Here is an 18,687-nt window from a genome sequence, read left to right on the forward strand (position 1 = left end):
CATTAACTATTTTGCAGCTTGGGCAAATATGTTTGTTATTGCACATTGTGCATGTGTGAACACGTGAGCTCTTATGTATTTCTCATTTTATATGTGTTTGTGTGTGTGTGTGTGTGTGTGTGTGTGTGTGTGTGTGTGTGTGTGTGTGTGTGTGTGTGTATGTGTATGTAGCTGGTCATTCGATGTTGCCTGTCAGAGACAGGGCAGCCAGACCGTGTGAGTTTCTATGTTTAGCTGTTCTGGGCTGTATTTTATGTGCCTACACATTGGCATCAGCGAGATTATTATGAGATTTCTGTCTACACCCCATCAACAAGTGTCTGTGTAGGCAGTATCACAGCAACACTTCTGGATCCCTCCACACTCCCCTCGGGTTTTGGTTCCACGTTTGAAAGGGCAATCCGTTTTTTTTTTTATTATGTCTGCTGTCTCTGAGAAAGTATTGGCAGTGATGTAACAGTAACAGAGCTTCAACAGATCAGCTCCAGTCTCTCTTGTTCTCTAGATCAGCTGCAGTCTCTCTTGTTCTCTCTAGATCAGCTCCAGTCTCTCTTGTTCTCTCTAGATCAGCTCCAGTCTTTCTTGTTCTCTAGATCAGCTGCAGTCTCTCTTGTTCTCTCTAGATCAGCTCCAGTCTTTCTTTGTTCTCTAGATCAGCTGCAGTCTCTCTTGTTCTCTCTAGATCAGCTCCAGTCTTTCTTTGTTCTCTAGTTCAGGTCCAGTCTCTCTTGTTCTCTCTAGATCAGCTCCAGTCTCTCTTGTTCTCTAGATAAGCCCCAGTCTCTCTGACCCTCTCTAGTCTCACTCCTGCGCTCCATGGCTGCTCTCTTGTTATGTTCTCGTTTGTTTGTGGTTGGAAGATTTCCCGTCTCCTGGGGTCTGGCATACTGGAGACAGAAGCTTCCCACGACAGCCCTAACCTCCAGTCGTGGCTGAACCAAGGCAAGCTGGTCCATTTCAGTGAAATATCAGTTTATACTTCTTAACAGATAAAAAGCTATGAGAGACCATACTGTTACCCACCTCCTCCAGGGACATATCATGTTCCTCCCAAAGCTTGCACACATTGAAAAGACTTGGGTAAAGCTGCAGGTGGTCTTTAAACACAAGGATCCCACAGGGTTCGGGGCAAGTTTTGGAACACATCCTATACCTCCAGTAGGGGGCAAATATGCTTCATGTCTCTGTGTCTCTCTCTCTCTCGCGCTCTCTCCCTGCTAGATTGATGTAATTTCACAGTCTTCTGCTGTTGATATCTCCACTCTGTCGCTCAGTCTCGCTGGACTGAGCGACTGTCACCCAGCGACAGCCTTCCAAACGCTTCAACACCCTCTCCTCTCATCCTTTACCGAGTGTGAGTGAGAGGAAGAGAGAGACAGAGCGAGAGAGAGAGAGAGAGGTGATGGGAACAGGTTATAGTGGAGAAAATCAGAAACCTGGAGGGTGAGTGAGTAGTTTCAGCAACAAAAACAAAGGGGCTTTGTCAATATGGAGAGTGAAGGAGAGGCCGAGATTTGGATTAAGACTCCAATATTAAGGGCCGATATCAGAAAGGACACGCTGTATCTTGATCCATAAGCACTGTGGTTGGTTTCCAGTGTCGTCGGGTTCACCCAGGTGACGCTGTCCCAGGCGTCCAGAGCAGCAGACACACAGGCACGCCCTTGGCCCTTGTACCACGAATCGAGCGCTGATAGCATTTTGTCCTGATAGCATTTTGTCCTCTGCGAGAGCTTTTGGTCACCTCCGCTGCGTCTATCCCTTCATTTCTATGCCAGCGCTCACTTTTCATCCTTTCCCGTCTTTATTTGAACACAGAGCTCAAGCACTGATTAAAAAAAGACTCACAATGCCACAGTTTAGTTCTCACTAGAGGGATTTTTTTCTTCGGTTTTATTTAGTTTTATGACAATGCCCCAGCAGGTTTACAAGATGGCCTCCTCTCCAAGGCTTCTTGCCTCCTCATAAAGCCGAGGTCTCTGAGAGCGAGCTGCAACTTCTCAAGTGCATCTGCTCACTCACTCTGTTGCAATATCATATCAATAAAGTTTTATGAACCTTTAAATAGGTTCATATGATTAATTTGTTCAGTGCCTGTGTGCAACTGCACTGGCATGTGTTTGGATCATTTACAAGAAGATGTCTCATTGACTGTCAGTCAAAGAGCCACCTTATTTTCAGTTGGACTCACAAGCGACAGTGAATATAAATTTTCATAAAGTTACATAATAGTAAACCAGTAAATCATAATTAGTGTGCTTTGAATTTTTTTTTCTAGGCTGTTTTGCATTGTTGAGGTTCTGGAGTGTGTGTGTGTGTGTGTGTGTGTGTGCGTGTGTGTGTGTGTGTGTGTGTGTGTGTGTGTGGACTCAGAGAGAGATGTTGCAGGTGGGTGCCTGTGATTGCAGGCCTGTTTTGTGATTTGTGATTATAAGGAACTGTTCAGCCAGTGTCAGTTGTTTTTGTTGCATTTGGTCTAAGAGCAAGCTTTGTACATGGCCTGTAGACAGAGAGAAAAGTGTCTGCTTAGCAGGGAAAAAGAGCCAGTTAGAAGTGAGAGAGAGAGGGTGAGTCACAAGAGAGACAGACAGACAGAAGGAGCGGGAGAGAGAGAGACACTTAGCATGCTCTGTGTACACCCATTTTGTTTACATTCCTCAGTGATGTTGAGTGGGTTGAACCTCCCTTCTTGTGTGGTCTGGCTTCCAAGAGTATGTGTGTGTGTGTGTGTGTGTGTGTGTCTGTTGTGCTTAGGAGCGTATGTACGTATGCTCATAAGTGCGATGTCTCGAAATGTGGATTTATGTTTCCTGATTTAGAATATAACTGGTTTTATTTCAGTGCTGCATCCGTAGGTCCTTTTGTCTAACCAGCAGTGCAGTACTGTCACCTTCAGCGTCCACAGGTCACAAGCTCCTCCTTACCTTTCTTCTCCTTCCTCACCCTCCCTCCTTCTCAGACTCCACACACACACACACCCTCCGTGGCAGTGTGAACAGAGGTTGGTGTGCGCTCATGCAGAGAGTCACATGGTGCGCTTGATTAGAGGAAAATCACCCAAAGCACAGCAGTGCTAAAATGGCAACCGCAAGCACGCGGCGCCTAACCCCCCCCCATCCCCTGCCCCACAACCCCTCGCCACTGCACCCACGCGGGCTGAAGCGAGAGACACGTCTCAGAGATAGAGGCAGTGTGGAGGAACAAGGAGAGCAGCACGAGAGGGTTTGTGTCAGAGAAAGGGAGAAGGAGAGGAAGAGAAAGAGGGCAAGAGAGCGAGGGAGGGAGGGAGGGAGGGAGGGAGCGAGGGAGGGAGGGAGAAGGAGCGAGAGAGAGCTCACTTAGCTGGTGGGTGCCTGCGTGTTTGGCTGGCAGACTGATCTGTCATTGGCCAGGCTGTCTCCACACATCAGACCTGTCTCCCAGCAGCTACAGATCTGGAACAAAATGGCTTCCTGTGCCGAGAACACAGCAGCATCAGGGCAATGTCACTTACCCATCAGCCCCCAGGCAGCAGAGAGCAAAGAGGAAAGACAATGGCTAAATGCCTTCTCAATCAGTGATAGAGAAGTATTATTGCATGTATATTAAGATTGTTGAATAAAAAAAATAAAAACAAAAAAATAACTGTTTAAAATATAATTTAGCACTATAATCAGCATATTGTCTTCACTTTCTTCCAGAAAACCCTGTATTTGTAACACTAATGCACTGACATGATTTATAAGATGGTTATTATACTGTATGACATTCTGTGCCCATACTATCTGGCCAATCTTTGACCACTAGATGGCGCCTGTTTGACAGCATTTTCATAACGCGTTTAGACAATATTCGAGTATCAGATCACAATGTCTGGTGTTTTCATTGACGATGGTATCTGAGAGTAGTTCAGTCCTTCTGTAGCCTCGCGGGCTTGGCAGATCCTAATCCAAACGCTATGATCAGCACTTCAGAACAGCATTGATCTGAGGCTTAGCGCTGCAGAAATACACCAGTCCCATGGGAGTCCTGTCAATCACTCAGATAACACACCCGCTCTTTGTGTCATTCACAAGTGCTGGGAGAGGCATAGGGATGGGAGACAACGTCATGGCGCATATTTGCATAAGCTGCTGGCAGTAGTGCTTATTTTTTGATAAATGCAGAAACAAGTCTGTATTGTTGCAACACACCTCAAACATAGCTGAGAATTGCTACAATAGGAGAAGGACTTCCAACAGTCATCGTGTAGTCATTCTGAAGAGCTGTTACAACTGATATAATGAAATTGTTTTAATAAATAATAGTGATTTTTTTTTTTTTTTTTTTTGCTGGCAAGGTATGTTAATTTAACACATCTCCAGACTGGTACTAAGTACATGAGGGACAGCCAGAAGTGTGTAAGTGTGTGTGTGTGTGTGTGTGTGTGTGTGTGTGTGTGTGTGTGTGTGTGTGTGTGTGTGTGTGTGTGTGTGTCAGGGGGAGGGGAGGGTGTCGCTACTGGAGGTGGAGGGCAATATGAACCGTTATCAGTCCTATGGCAGATGTGTGCCTCAAGACTTCCTGTTGACTAGTGAACAGAAGGTGGGTATGAGAGTCCTGAACTCCCCCATCACTTAACTACACCCCTTCAGCCAACAGCCTGGACACCAGAGATATCCACCAAAGAGAGAGAGTGTAGATATATATATGTGTGTGTGTGTGTGTGTGTGTGTGTGTGTCTCAGGGTGAGAGGGACAGAGAGACAGAGAGAGGGAGCATGTGATCCTGCCATCTCATGCACTTGTACGTGTAGGGAGTTGAGATCTTCAGTCAGGCAACAGTGAGACTTTTCATCATGACTGACCAACTGGAAACAGCCGGTAAGAAGGAACCCTTTCACTCTGCTCCTGTGGTGATTTTGCTCTGTTCTCTTGCCCACTCCTGGGCTTAGATTCCGAACAAGGCTGTGGCAGACGCACTATGCACACTTCCGCTGGATCTTGTTCTTTCTTGTTCAGAGGCTGTCTTGCCTGCATTTGTTGGCTAGCTTGCTGCATTGACTCGGTCTGGATAGCCTGAGTTATTTACTTCCAAAAGCTGCCTTCAATAGCTGTCTCACTGCTAACCATTAAGAACTTACAGTTAAACTGTTCTCACGGGTGCTTGAACCCCTTCTTACCTAATGGGTTCTTGGTAATGTTTTTTGGTAAGCTTGATTCATCACATTTGAGATATCAATACGCTGCAACCCCAGTGCGCAATTAGTAAAGGAAGAATGGCTTCTATCGAGCCTAAAAAAAGGTGACATTTCTATAAGACCAGGTTCAGAGCACTGTGTGGCGTGCAAACGCATCATTAGAAAGCCTGCTGCCTGTGCTGCTCTGTGACAGCTGAAAACCAAGTAAGAGTTACCTCCTCCCTCTGTAAGGGGATTAACTACTGAGAGCCATTATACTGGGCAATCACAGCGTTCTTCCAGTAAGCACGCCACTTGAGTGTATTAAGGTGTGTGTATGGGCTCAGATATGCACAAGATGCAGATTTAAACCCCAGGACATGCAGAATGTGTCTCCCACGGGCACAAGGCTGGCAGGCTGCATTTATGCAGGGAACACATGTATGTGGTCTGGCTTCACAGCAGGGGGGAACCCAGCCTTGTACACGAAGAACAGACTACTAGTGGTTTAGGAGGAAAAAATGGCAACAAATGTATGCTGAACGTGACTCAAAAAGAAGCACACACACACAGAGAGAAATTTCACACTTAGCCTGCCTATGCAAGAACCAACAGCAGAATGAAGAAACTGTTTGTGTGTATTCATCAACAGGACATGTCAAATCAAGCAGAATCATTCCAACTCAGTGGTTTTCTAAAATCTGATTTTCTGAAATCCCTTGCATGTGTTTGACAGCACATTTTGACAACAATTTTATATAAAAAAAAGGCAAATAGTAAACAACCAAAATGATTGTACACGCACGTGCTAGGAGCCTTTATTCTCTAGATGCATGTTTTATGCATTTAATGTTTTTCATATTAAATGCATCAAAGCCTAGTTTAAACAGTGGATATACAAAGTGCAAATATTGTAAAGCTCTCCGCTATGACATACTGTGTGTATCAGTTCCTGACAGTTGTCAGTCTGGAAAATTTGGGCAAGCAATATCTGCTCCCCTATTTTTTATTTATTTTTTAATCTGAGTATTTATATTTTTAAGAGTACCACTCGATTGCACACATTTGTGTATATTGTGCCATTAAGATTGTTTCTGTAACTTTAGATAAATAATATTTTTAATTAGACGTTAATGTAAAGTCTGGGTGAGGCTTAATTTTATGTCAGGACTCTATTGATGTAGATATCGAAGTTATTTTTTAACATGTAACATTGGACCACTGTCCACACTGAATGTCGTGAAACCACGTTTATTGATTTTGCGCCGTGACATTAAGTGGCTTGCTATCGACTTCAGTCGGAATTGATCATTTAAAATTCCCAGCTGCATTGTTTTTTATCAGACACGTGGCTGTCAAAGAACGTAAAGATATGAAGTGGGCTAATGCAGTTGAGATGTTTAAATGTGTAACTGAATTATTGATTTGTTTAGACAAATTGATGACCATAATCTCTTTGGGATATACATAGGGTTACATTTAGCAGGTCATCCAGTACCAATAATTATTTTTGATTAAGCTGTGTATTTAGATATATTTATTTTAATGTGGGTTCCTGGTAGAACTTACATATATTAGCAGACTCTTGAATTATAATTTACAATCATTTTGAAATTAGGAACATCTTATAAATAGGTTATTACAGGATCATAAAACGGTGTTCATAGTACAACTGAACTGCACGAGTATTCTTCTATGTTTAAGTGCGTGCAACTGCTCGTATCGGTACGTGTCACTCCCATATGTCAACGAAGGAAAAGTAGAAATGTAAAATCTGCTTAGCAGACAAGCTTACGGTTGGGGGGGGGGGGTTGAGAAAGGGCGGTGGACTGTGTTCTCGCTGTCCCGGGTTTCATTCTGGCAGAAAGAGGAGATGAGAAGCTGGCTGGTGGGGGAGCGGGGAAGACCGGAGAAAGAGGAGGGCCTACAGCTATTGTTCATGCCCGCCCTCGAACAAAGGGCTTAACGGGGTCCATTCGCAAGACCACAGCAGGCTTTTTTTTAATGGAAAAGGAATCGCATTGAAACCAATCTAGAAGACAGTTTCCCCTCTCGTTTTCAATGTATTTTCCGTCCTTAGAGTTAGAGATTTTTTTGCATTTTGCTCCACCGTCGCTCGCACCCAGTCAGCCACCGTACTCCCGTCCGCTACGTAACAGCGCGCTGCCCTGGCTACTCTCGCTGGATCTGTAAACATTTAATTTCTGAAAGCACTTCTTGCAGGTAAACTGCTGTGTTTTGCCGTACGTTTCATTTATTGTATAATGCGCTTGTTTATACTGAAGCTGCATTAAAAAGCGGTCTTTGTCGTCATAGAATTCATTAGTATTTTGTGTTTATTGTGGCCGTTTTACGCTAACAGTTAACCTACTGGCTATCTTTTTAGCTAGCTAAGCTAGGATAGCCCTACCATGGCAGAGAGGAGAATAGATCCGGCAGTTATCGGGCCTGAACTGTTTTCATCAACGTGCCCCGCGTTCAGTAAATCCTAAATATAATCGTACTTTAGTTTAGGCACTTTATTGCTCTGTTTAACCGTACCCTATGTTGCCTCTTGTGAAGCGCATTAGTTGAAGAAATGACGCCAGGAGAAGGCTAGCAGGCTGACTTTATTTACCAGCTTCCTTGACTAGTGGAGGTCTTGTGACCAGAGAAATCTCGCACCTTGCAGAAAACTTTTCTCTTTCTATTAGAAAAACATACATATGATTAGTATGCCTACTTGATGTAACCACCGTCGGTTTTTCTACAGGGTCTAAATTGTTTAAATTGTTCATCTTAATCTGAAGTACTAAACATTTATCTCCTTCTCACGGTATTTCGTCTACGTATATTTTTTTATGTGGAATGTCTTTTGTTAACAATCCAAATTATAACTATATTGGCGGACCAGTTGGACGTGTACCTCAGCATTAATTGAGAAAATGTGTCGTTTAGGTTCCGAATCGTAACACCATGAAGACGTTTGTGTTCGGTGTTAATGTGCTGTCTCTCAGCTTGGCCATAGATTTCCAGATGTAGAAAAACCCTGACTCAGTTGTCACATTTTGTGAAACATTAATTGTGTTATTTCCATTATGGGATGGCATAATCCGCTTTCCCGTGTCATTAATGAACCATGTTATGGAAGAGAAATGTCCTATACTGCAGCTGGGGCAATTTGCAAATCCTTTAGTGGATTTTTGCTTCCTCTCTGTCTTGTCAGCACAACTTAAAATGTGGCATATTTTGAGGTAAATTAGATTATCAGCACATTTTAGCCTTGAGTAGGATGTGTGTGTGTGTGTACATGAGTGCATGTAAGAGAGGAAGAGAGTACACTGTGTTTATCAGGGGGAGGGGGAGGTGTTGTTTTCAAGAAAGCAATTTAGTGCACAGGAAGTTAGTGTTTGTAGCTTGATTTGATTTAGACAGTCGGTCATTAACCACCAAATGAGCAATCTCTGTTAATGGTATGCTCTTAAGATCTAATGCTGTTCCTATTTATTAATTTATTTATTTATCACTCTTAATGGCCATACAACAATCACTTCTAACTCTTCCTGGAAAGAATTACAGTTCTTAACTGATCATTGGATGGTCTGATTTAGGCCTTCATTTAGACAGACCATCCCAATTTATAATGTGTGCTAGTTCAAGCATCCAGTTTGGGTTAGTAGTGGACTGTAAATTTACACAACTGCAGGTGTGTGCGTGTGTGCCTGCCCAAACCACATCAGGTTCAGCAAGCTTAGTATGAGCAGCGAGTTGGAACTGAGCATTGCAAACTGCTTGCAAACACAGCCATAGAGACTGGGTGTCAGGAATGTGTTAGTGGTCACCATTGACCTGCTGACAAGGAGAACATGTGACCACAGTGGCTAAATGCACTGCTGTGAGGCACCATGGGCCAGGGCAGCTCTGTGACTAGTGTCATCCTCTCTTAATTTTTAATGTCTTAAAGTCTAAATAAATGTTTCATGAAGACCGTAAACCGATGCAGGAAGCGTTTCCATGTGTATGTGCGCCTGCATATGAATCTGATATTGGATGTGCAAAATAGGTATGTATGTCCACTCCCCTCATTAAAAGGTATTGTATTGGCACATGTGCATGGAAAGGTGCTATAAGAAGTAGGTGTGATGTGGAGGTCAAATGAATGGAGGACAAGAAGGGATGGACAAAAGCCCTGTTGTGACTGGGGGCGGAGACCGCTCTGATGGAGCACCCTGGAAACCCCATGCCTTGATTAATTTGTTGGAGACCATATTAACCCCCTGTCCCCTGCTATTCTACTTAAGGATGTCTGAGAGCATCTGTGAAGTGAGGGCAAAAAGCCTAGGTGGTTGTTTATCACATCCTTACCATGGTATAAAAAAACCCAAAAAGCCAATTCAATCAAATCTGCAGGAGTTGTTTAGCTGGTTGATTTATTGATGGTAGCATATAGGGATGGACAGTTTGGGGGAAATGTCATTCAGCCTGTACTGAGATTATAATTTATGTTGTGATTATGTTTTGTAAGTGGATTAATCATACAACCTAATTAACAATGAATGGAGAAATATGCCCACAATATTACTGCATTGCTCTCGGAAAGGCCCTTTATGATTTCTGCAGTTAGTTTTGTATGTTGCATCACACTCAAACATTTCTAGGTATTAACTGTATACATCCATAGAGTGTGTTGACAAAATAACAGTTGAATGTTTCTAATTCTAAAGGTGAATTTAATAGAAAGATTCATGCCTCACAGAGTTTTCACGTAACTAGGAAAAACAAACTGATGTTGTGGCCATAAAGAACTACCTAGGAAATTAGCAAACATTAAGATTTAGCCAATGTGTTTTATAACAGGGATTCGCAAACCTTGTAAAACCCCTGTGTGTGGTTTTATGATGGCCAAGTGACATTGACATCTCTCCGATTTATTTGCCAGACATGTCAGCCACTCGTTATTAGGCAGAGTTGTTCCAGTGATGGCAGAGGTCATGACCCCTTTGTGGCTGAATGCGCCTTGCAGTAGATCCCTTTAATAGGTGGGATAGATGGGGTGAGGGGTGTGTCTGCATCCTCTAGCCCCTCCTGCTCTCTGTTTATAGTGGGCTATGAGTGTGTACGTGTGTGCGCGCAAGTAAAAACCCCAGACTGGACCTGACCTGTGGAGTGGATTGAAATGAGGGCAGGCTGTTGCCCCGTATGGCTCACACCCACGTGCTTGTCTGCAGATGCTGTCAAAACTAACCCCTGCACTCTTGGATACATATCCCCGAAGACTTTTGAAATCAGGCGTAAATCACTGGGCCAATTGTCAATTCGGTTATAACCCTTATGACTAGAATTCATTTTGATAGGAGGGCTCAACAGTTAAGTGCACTGTAATAAAAATATTGGGCTTGTGAAATGTGTTGTTCTTAGTTAACTAATTTGTGTTAACTGTTGCAAGTACAATGTTATTCAAGCTGATCACAGTAATATTTTTTTTGTATTGATTACCTAGCTAGCCCTTAAGAGCAGTACATGAACATTTCCAGATAAACACCCCTCTGCAAATTCCGAGTAGGCTGCACTAGAGTTCCAAGCTTTCTAGCTTGCGGATGTTTTATCTGTTTTCTTTTCCATCTGTTTCAGGCTGTTCCTCCAAGTCATTCAAGCTGTACTCCCCAAAGGAGCCCCCCAACGGCAGCGCCTTTCCCCCATTCCACCCCGGCACCATGCTGGACAGAGACCTGGGGTGAGTGCCTGTCATGGCCCACAAAGTGCTGTTTAGTAGGCCTGAATGTGTGTTACTGGTTTTGGCGTTGCTGTTAGTGTCACTCTTGGGCGAGGTATTTTGGCCATTGGATTCTCTTGGGGAATGAATGTTCAGGACTCACGTTTGACTCTGAATTCTGAATAATTCATAATTCTAAAGCAGTATTTGTGCTGTCGCATTCTGTACTGCTATGTTTTTACGTCATGGGGAGCTTCACAAGTTTGTGGAAAGCACAGTATGTGCGGTTGTGTCTGTGTGCTTGTGCATGTGTGTCTGTGTGTGTTGGTTTTGCTGAGTCAGCCAACAGTGGTTTGGCTGTAGAGAGATAGAGGCTTAAGGAAGTGCATGAAACCGCGAGCCAGTCCCACCATGTCTGTGGCAAACTGAGCTGTCAATCAACAGCCTCTGCTCCAATTGGACAGTATGAGGGAGGGTTTACTGAAAGTGTCGGGGGTGCCATGTCTGTCTGCCTTCACTGCACTGTAGAGATAAGGGGGGGAAGACATCTGGGGAGGAAACGATCCCCTTCCTGTCTGAAATTTTGCTCACGGGGGATCAGTCAGGCGACTTAATCCGCCGTCGTCAGCCCTGCAGCAGCCTTCAGTGGCCTGCACAAATGGTGTCACATACACGCATCACCGAAATGCAGCTCCATGCCGTACATGTTGGTGGAGAAACACTTATGCTAGGAGAGATGGCGATCCTTAGGTCCACAGGTGTGGTCTGTTGATGGCATTGCAGTGCTTAGAGCTCTTGTGATCTTTGATCCCTTGTTTGACGCTTTTCCTTGTCTTACTCTGCAGCCCAACGCCCATGTACCCGCCGACATACCTAGAGCCTGGGATTGGGTAAGTATTCCTGCTAGTGCTCCTGTTATCTTATATAAGTTACATTTAGGTTTTCCAAATAATACAAAAATCAACTTTTTTTTCTTTTTTTGCTTGAATGCCTGCTTAGTCGGTCATTTCTGTTTAAGTAGACATTTACTCTTATGGAAAAGCTTATGTCAAGGAAGTCTAATCTGTGTCTCTGATTTTTCTCCTTGTCTCTCTATTCCACCCTTGCTTTTTGTCTGTCAGGAGGCACACGCCGTATGGGAACCAGACCGACTACAGGATATTTGAGCTCAACAAAAGGCTACAGAACTGGACAGAGGTGAGTGAAGTGGAGACATAAAGTGTCCTTCAATGCTGCAGGTTCGGGGGGGGTGTGGATGTGGAATTCCACACGTTTAGCGTCACACCAAAGCTGGTACATGTTCTCCATAGGTAGAGCGTGCCTATCTCAAAGACAACTGTCCCAGTCTAGCTGCAGGACATGGACCTTTGATGTCCAGTTGTTTTGATGTTGAGTTCACAGTATTTCTCTCTCTCTCTCTCTCTCTCTCTCTCTCTCTTCCCCTCTCCAGGAGTGTGATAACCTGTGGTGGGATGCCTTCACCACAGAGTTTTTTGAGGACGACGCCATGCTGACAATCACCTTCTGTCTAGAGGATGGTCCCAAGCGATATAGTAAGTAACTCAGACGCTATGTTTGAAATGAGAATGCTTTGTATATTTTAGATATTGAATTCATCATTTTATTAAAGTGATTATTGTTCTTCCTGACATGGGACATTGTGAAGTGCTAATGGAAATTTTGTTTGTCCTCCTCAGCGATTGGTCGGACGCTGATCCCACGCTACTTCCGCAGTATATTTGAAGGGGGCGCCACTGAGCTCTACTATGTGCTAAAGCACCCAAAGGAATCTTTTCACAATAACTTTGTGTCTTTAGACTGTGACCAGTGTACGATGGTCACTCAGAATGGCAAACCTATGTTCACACAGGTAGGTCTTGTAGCAGCAGAGGTGTGTGTGTGTGTGTGTGTGTATGTGTGTGTGTGTGAGATAAAACAGTTAAGAAACTTGACAATGTTGTTAAGGACATGTAAATAAAATTGCAGTTTATTTGCTGCACCCTAGTGCATTAACAAATTATTCTATTGTAGTTGTTTGGGGTTTGGGAGTTGCTCAAGTGTGCATATCAGTAAACCTACCGCAACAGTCAGGTTAAATGCGTACTGTAACGGACCGGTTAGATGTGTACCGTAACAGCCATGTCTTTACAGGTGTGTGTGGAGGGCCGTCTGTACCTGGAGTTCATGTTTGACGACATGATGAGGATAAAGACGTGGCACTTCAGCATACGGCAGCACCGAGAACTGGTTCCCCGCAGCATCCTGGCTATGCACGTACGTGTCCGCCCCCTGCCGCACCCCTGACTAACCGCGCATGTACCATTCCTAATGGGCCAAACATCTCACAGCAGCGACATTTATGTCTCATTTGTCCGGTCTGCCGTTCCAGGCCCAGGACCCACAGATGGTGGACCAGCTGTCTAAGAATATCACGAGATGCGGTCTCTCCAACTCCACTCTCAACTACCTCCGGGTGAGAGCTACCACAGTCTCTCTATGGGCCAGCTGCCTCAGTGACATGGCTGTTCTCAGAAAGCATCTCCAAGTAGAAAATAAACATAACTTTCCCACAAATGCTCTGCGGGCATGAATGTTTGAACTTGTTTTTTTTTTCATGGAGGTGTTGTAGTTGTTTTGATAGAGTACGCCCAAGTGGATCTCAAATCTTTGCTGGAACTTGTAATGAAACAGTTACACATCCACCCCTGACAAGCTGTTTGGCAGGTTAAGATTTGTAACGTCTGAGTTTGTGGAAGGAATGTAATTGCATTTTGTTATCCAGATATAGCAGTTTGGTTTTTGAGTGAAAAAAGTGACACTGATGTCATCAGCAGAATGAAAAGAATCTGGAAATTGTAGTTTGACTCGATTATCTCAGCAAATATGGCAGTAATTGATGAACTACGTTAAGGAACTGGTGGTGCCTGCTTTGTTTGTTAGTTGAGAAGACACAAAATGTAGACTGTAGTCTTCTGTAATATTCCCTACTACAGCCTAGGTGTTAAAGAGCTTACTGTATTATAGATTCTGAAGTTTTCGCTCTCTCTGTACCTCTCCCCCTCTCTTTCGCCATCTCCAGCTGTGTGTGATTCTGGAGCCCATGCAAGAGCTCATGTCCAGGCACAAGACCTACAGCCTGAGCCCCAGAGACTGCCTCAAGACTTGCCTGTTCCAGAAGTGGCAGAGGATGGTAGCTCCTCCAGGTAGGCCAATGTTCACTTTTTGTCAGGCTGGGCCGCTCCTGCTATTCTCACATCTGCTCTCGGGAGAAAATCTTAATTTGTGCGTAAACATACATAAACTGCATACCAACACATGAATGAACACCTACATGTTAGGGATGTCCAGCGTGGGTTTCTGACTTTTAGGAAATGAATTAGTAAGTTGGTTTGTTTTAAATATTAGGGGTGTATCAATTCACAAATTTCGATTTTCACTTAGAATAATACGGTCAAGATTTTAGCTAGTTTTTGATATTTTGTGTATTAAAAGTGTATTCTGCAGACCTTTAACTACATATAATAAAAGCAAACAATAAAAATACAAGCAATAAAAGCTGAGCTACAAACTATAAAAAACATGTACTGCCTCATCTAAAATGTTATATAGAAAAGATAGAGGGGGATATCGATGATGGTTTCACATTTTTATACATCATTTTGAACTTTGTTGTTCAGTACTGTACTGAAATAATGCCTTGCTTACTGAGTGTTGTAAAAGGCTGCACTGAAGCAGATGCTGGTGTCAGCTGAGGACACTAGTCTCTGAGAATTGGCTGGCTTGTGCAACCTCTCTGGGTTGCTCATCTCAAAGCTCTGATTGGTCTGGTCTGTCATTCTCCAGCGGAGCCGGCACGGCAAGCGCCCAATAAGCGGCGGAAGCGCAAGATATCAGGCGGCAGCACCATGAGTGCGGGTGGAGGCACCACCACCAACAACAACAGCAAGAAGAAGAGCCCTGCTGGCAGCTTCCCTCTCTCCAGCCAAGTACCTGTGAGCAGGCTTTAGACCAACAATTGGTAATGCCAATTCCTTTCACCTCCCCCTCCAGTGTATTCTAATGATTTCTCCCCACTGTAGGATGTGATGGTCGTGGGTGAGCCCACTCTGATGGGAGGGGAGTTTGGTGACGAAGACGAGCGCCTGATCACTCGGCTGGAGAACACGCAGTTCGACGCAGCCAATGGCATCGACGACGAGGACAGCTTCAACAACTCTCCCGCGCTGGGCGCCAACAGCCCCTGGAACAACAAGGCACCCTCCAGCCAGGAGAGCAAGAGCGACAACCCCACCTCCCAAGCCTCCCAGTGAGACTCAGGCCGGGAGGGGAGGAGCGCAAAGAGGAGGTGCTTATGGAGGAAGTAGGCGTCAGGAGGTGGCCACCAGGTTGCAGACGGCTGATTCACTCATTTACATGCAGATCCACATATACAAAATGGCAGCCGCTGATTTTGTCCCCGTCTCGGTATGCCGGAGGAGAGTGGGACAGAGGTGGAGGACCCGGGGAGCAAACCGGGACATTAAGAACAAGAGAAATGGAAGACGAGCGCATCAGGTCTGAACAGCGCGGTAGCTGTGGACTGGATTCGCTGGCTTTTCATGGCACGAATGCCCCTCCGAAGAAGTTTGTGGATAGTTTGTATGTTTAAGTTGGCCATTTCGTCCTCAGAGGAGAACACGTATATAACGCCAGCAGAGTGCGCACACAGACACACAGATCCATGCCCCAGTGACACACGCACACACACACATTCTCAAACCTGGCAGAAGGTGAAGGCTGATGTCAGGTCTGTACTACTTTGGCCTGAAACCCAGGCTGTCTTTGTCTGATGCTGGCAAACTTCTGTTCACAATTCCCCGTCATTAGTGGAGGATTTGGATTGAAACATAAATCCCAGTGTACCACCATGATGCTGTAGAACAGTCCAGAATGGTCATTTTAAAGGGATGAGATGGAGAGCATTTAAAAGAAGCTGTTTGGGGGGGAAAAATCTCTGCATTTTATACCAGCCTCTATTACCCTAGAATGTTTGTATTTTATTTTATTTTTATTTTTTTTTTTTACCAACGTTGAAAGCTACAGACCAAGGAGCTAAGGGGACTTTCAAGGTCCTTAAAATCTCAACCTTCAAATTATATTGGTTTGTATTATTTTTAAAAAGAGAGTAATTTAGTGTGGGCTTTTATTTCAGTTTGTGTACTTGTGCTTGTATATTTAAGGTAGTAGCAAAGTTCTGTATAACTGTATGGAAATGTATTATTCCTTAGCATTACCTAAAGCCATTCTGACCTAATGTGTTTTAAAAAAAAAGAAAAGATAAAACCCCATGATTCTGTCCTTTACCCCCTCTCTTAATTTTATGAACTTGTGCAAACTCAGTTGATTCTAATTAGAGTGAATCCTTGGTCTGCAGGTACCCAGTTCCTATAGGCCAACCAAAGCAGCGAACCCTGTCACAACAGTTATTGTTAAAGTGGAAATTTAAAGGCCTATACGAGCAAATTAGATCCTCTAAGTACATTAGCCAATGTGATTTATTGATCCACTGTCTCTATGTTCGGTTCGTCCTGTCAGATCTCTGCACATACAGGTTATTTGTTAAGTGCATGTCAGCTGCGTAGAGCATAGGTACATGTCCTTGTGTGAACCATATTTGATTTACTGTATGGAGACAAGAATTGAAATTCAATTTGTCTTTGAATCCACTGGTAATTTTTGTAATTTTTTTCAAATGCCCAATTGAATTAATCTACATTAAAATTGTGAGATTTCTGCAAGCCCTGCACTTGTAATTGAAACTTAATGGTGATCTTTCTCTCTTCTAACCCTGTAGACACCCCCTCTTTGATATATCTATTTTTGTTTTTCTTAGTTTCTGCCCTTGACTAAATTAATGTATGTACCAATAAAATATGAATTTTCACTTTAAAGTAGAATTATCCGCTTGCTTTTTTATGTTGGAAACCAAGTAAATGAACAAACAGGAAATGTTGTTTACCAAAGTATTGTGTATTTATTTGAACATTATCTAAAAATGGTGGCTATATCCTCTTTTTTCTACAATAGCCACACAGATAAGTCCAGCACCTGCTTTTTTAAACGTGATCATCTGCACATGTCTGCAGGACCTTCTCGTGAGAAGTGCTGTGCAGTGCTGCCCTCTGCTGGAATATCGAACGAATGTTTTATTTTAGTTTGTTAAAATCAGCATGGTGTTCGCCAGCTTAACTGTAACAGTGTCTTTCAGTCTACATAGTTGGTAGGTAATTTAGAAAACATTTTTCATTGTTATTCTCTTCTTTTCTCTGGATACATTTATTTCAACGGCAACTTATTAATGTATTACTGTAGTAATGGCAGCAATGCTGTAATAGAAAAAAGGAAAAATAGACCGGTTAAAGAAAAAAAAAATTTATCCTATGTCCGACTATTATATTCATAATCAGATGTTTCTTCATTAATGTGTTCCTTTATGTGTATGTGTCAATTAAGAATAATAACAGGATTTTTTTTTTTTAGATCCAAACATATTTTCTCTCTCTCATGGTTGATGAGTTGACATTCTTTTAAAAATGGTTTTAATTGAATTAATTTGTATAATAATTAATACAAAAATAGGTTTAAAATCCAGTATGCGATACAGCGTTCTAGCAGTGGTGTGCAGTTTGCTGGTGGCCGAATGTGCTAGAAGGGTTCCAGACAAAATTTGAAAGACCCATCTGCTCTCAGCTGGTGCGTAACTGGACCCTCTTGGAAAACAGATGACTCCTTATAGTTCCTGGGACGTGCCTGAGGCTAGCAGCGTGCGCTTGACCCACGAGTGGAGGGTCATAGGTTCAAGTCTCACTGGAGCGCCTTTGTGTTGTAAATATGAAGCTCACGTTCAAAGAACCCACAGTGGTGTTTTCTGTTTAATGAGCCTTTGCCTAATTAAGACCTAACCACGTTGCTAGTATTTCTACGACACTAGTGCAACTGAATGGGATACGTGCTAGGTGAAACATGCAAATGTTTAGTACATAAGGCCACTAAGATCAACATCAACATACTTCACTGCTACCCTTTCCCTTACAGGAGCTCAAAGGTTTTTCTTTGTATGTTTTTACAAAACTGAAGAGCTTCTGATTCTTTTTTGGCAGTTTACTAGTACTTCCAGTTTTAGTTATACATTATAGGAATATTTGCTGTACGAATGTTTGGTGGTAATATCACAATATTCCAGATCAGCACGTTTCACTGTCCCACAGCTACAGGTCTTGGCTCACTTTGGCCTCTTGCATGTTGCATTTCTCTCTGCCTGGCTCCATTCCGCACCACTGTTAAGACTCAGCCTTGCATCTATACTTCTTTTTTACGCTGTTGCCTTAAATGTTTTATGACCTACACAGTCACATACTACAGATGTATTTATGAAATATTATTATTTATTTAGTTCGGGGGTGCAAACCGCATGCGAGTTTCTAAGACAGCCCATCATACATACAAAATGATTTTCAAACAGTCAAGACAGCGATAGTTTCCGTTGTAGCAATCTTTGATGTGTTTTTTCTTTTTTTCTGAAATACTGCATTTGATCTTTACGATAGTCAGTGACATTTAGAGACCACGCTCCGTTTGACTGAAAATGTTCTGGCCATTATCGCATGATATTTAGGTGAATCGGTATTGCACAGGACTGAGTGGCATCTGGCATCTGGCCACCACTGATAAGCAATGGAGAAATCACTGAATTACAGCACCATTTTCTCCCTTATGGTGTCAATTTCCATGACATATTTGGTCACAGATTCAAAACCATGACAATTTTTTGTAGCGTGTCCTTACATAAGGGTTTTTAAAAAGGCTTCATTTTCATTTA

General features: G+C 43.2%; 1 protein-coding gene across 4 annotated transcripts in view; it reads left to right on the forward strand.

The window, feature by feature from the left end:
* Nucleotides 1–16,759, forward strand: part of ldb1b (LIM-domain binding 1b) — a 24,988-nt gene extending 8,229 nt beyond the window's left edge. The window contains exons 1-11 of one of the 4 annotated variants that reach the window (XM_027029472.2): nucleotides 4,571–4,841; nucleotides 10,748–10,850; nucleotides 11,675–11,719; nucleotides 11,951–12,026; nucleotides 12,280–12,382; nucleotides 12,527–12,699; nucleotides 12,981–13,103; nucleotides 13,219–13,302; nucleotides 13,909–14,032; nucleotides 14,673–14,821; nucleotides 14,909–16,759. In XM_027029472.2, the coding sequence (XP_026885273.1) occupies nucleotides 4,817–4,841; nucleotides 10,748–10,850; nucleotides 11,675–11,719; nucleotides 11,951–12,026; nucleotides 12,280–12,382; nucleotides 12,527–12,699; nucleotides 12,981–13,103; nucleotides 13,219–13,302; nucleotides 13,909–14,032; nucleotides 14,673–14,821; nucleotides 14,909–15,139 (1,236 nt within the window). In that variant the 5' untranslated portion in view covers nucleotides 4,571–4,816 and the 3' untranslated portion in view covers nucleotides 15,140–16,759. Of the gene's footprint in view, nucleotides 1–4,570; nucleotides 4,842–7,016; nucleotides 7,361–10,747; nucleotides 10,851–11,530; nucleotides 11,588–11,674; nucleotides 11,720–11,950; nucleotides 12,027–12,279; nucleotides 12,383–12,526; nucleotides 12,700–12,980; nucleotides 13,104–13,218; nucleotides 13,303–13,908; nucleotides 14,033–14,672; nucleotides 14,822–14,908 lie in introns of those variants that run through there. The other 3 variants (XM_027029473.2, XM_027029471.2, XM_027029474.2) reach the window with 3 other exon arrangements.
* The last annotated feature ends 1,928 nt before the right edge of the window (nucleotides 16,760–18,687 follow it).

The sequence above is a fragment of the Electrophorus electricus genome, chromosome 1 (assembly GCF_013358815.1).
Source record: "Electrophorus electricus isolate fEleEle1 chromosome 1, fEleEle1.pri, whole genome shotgun sequence".
NCBI classification, from domain to species: domain Eukaryota; kingdom Metazoa; phylum Chordata; class Actinopteri; order Gymnotiformes; family Gymnotidae; genus Electrophorus; species Electrophorus electricus.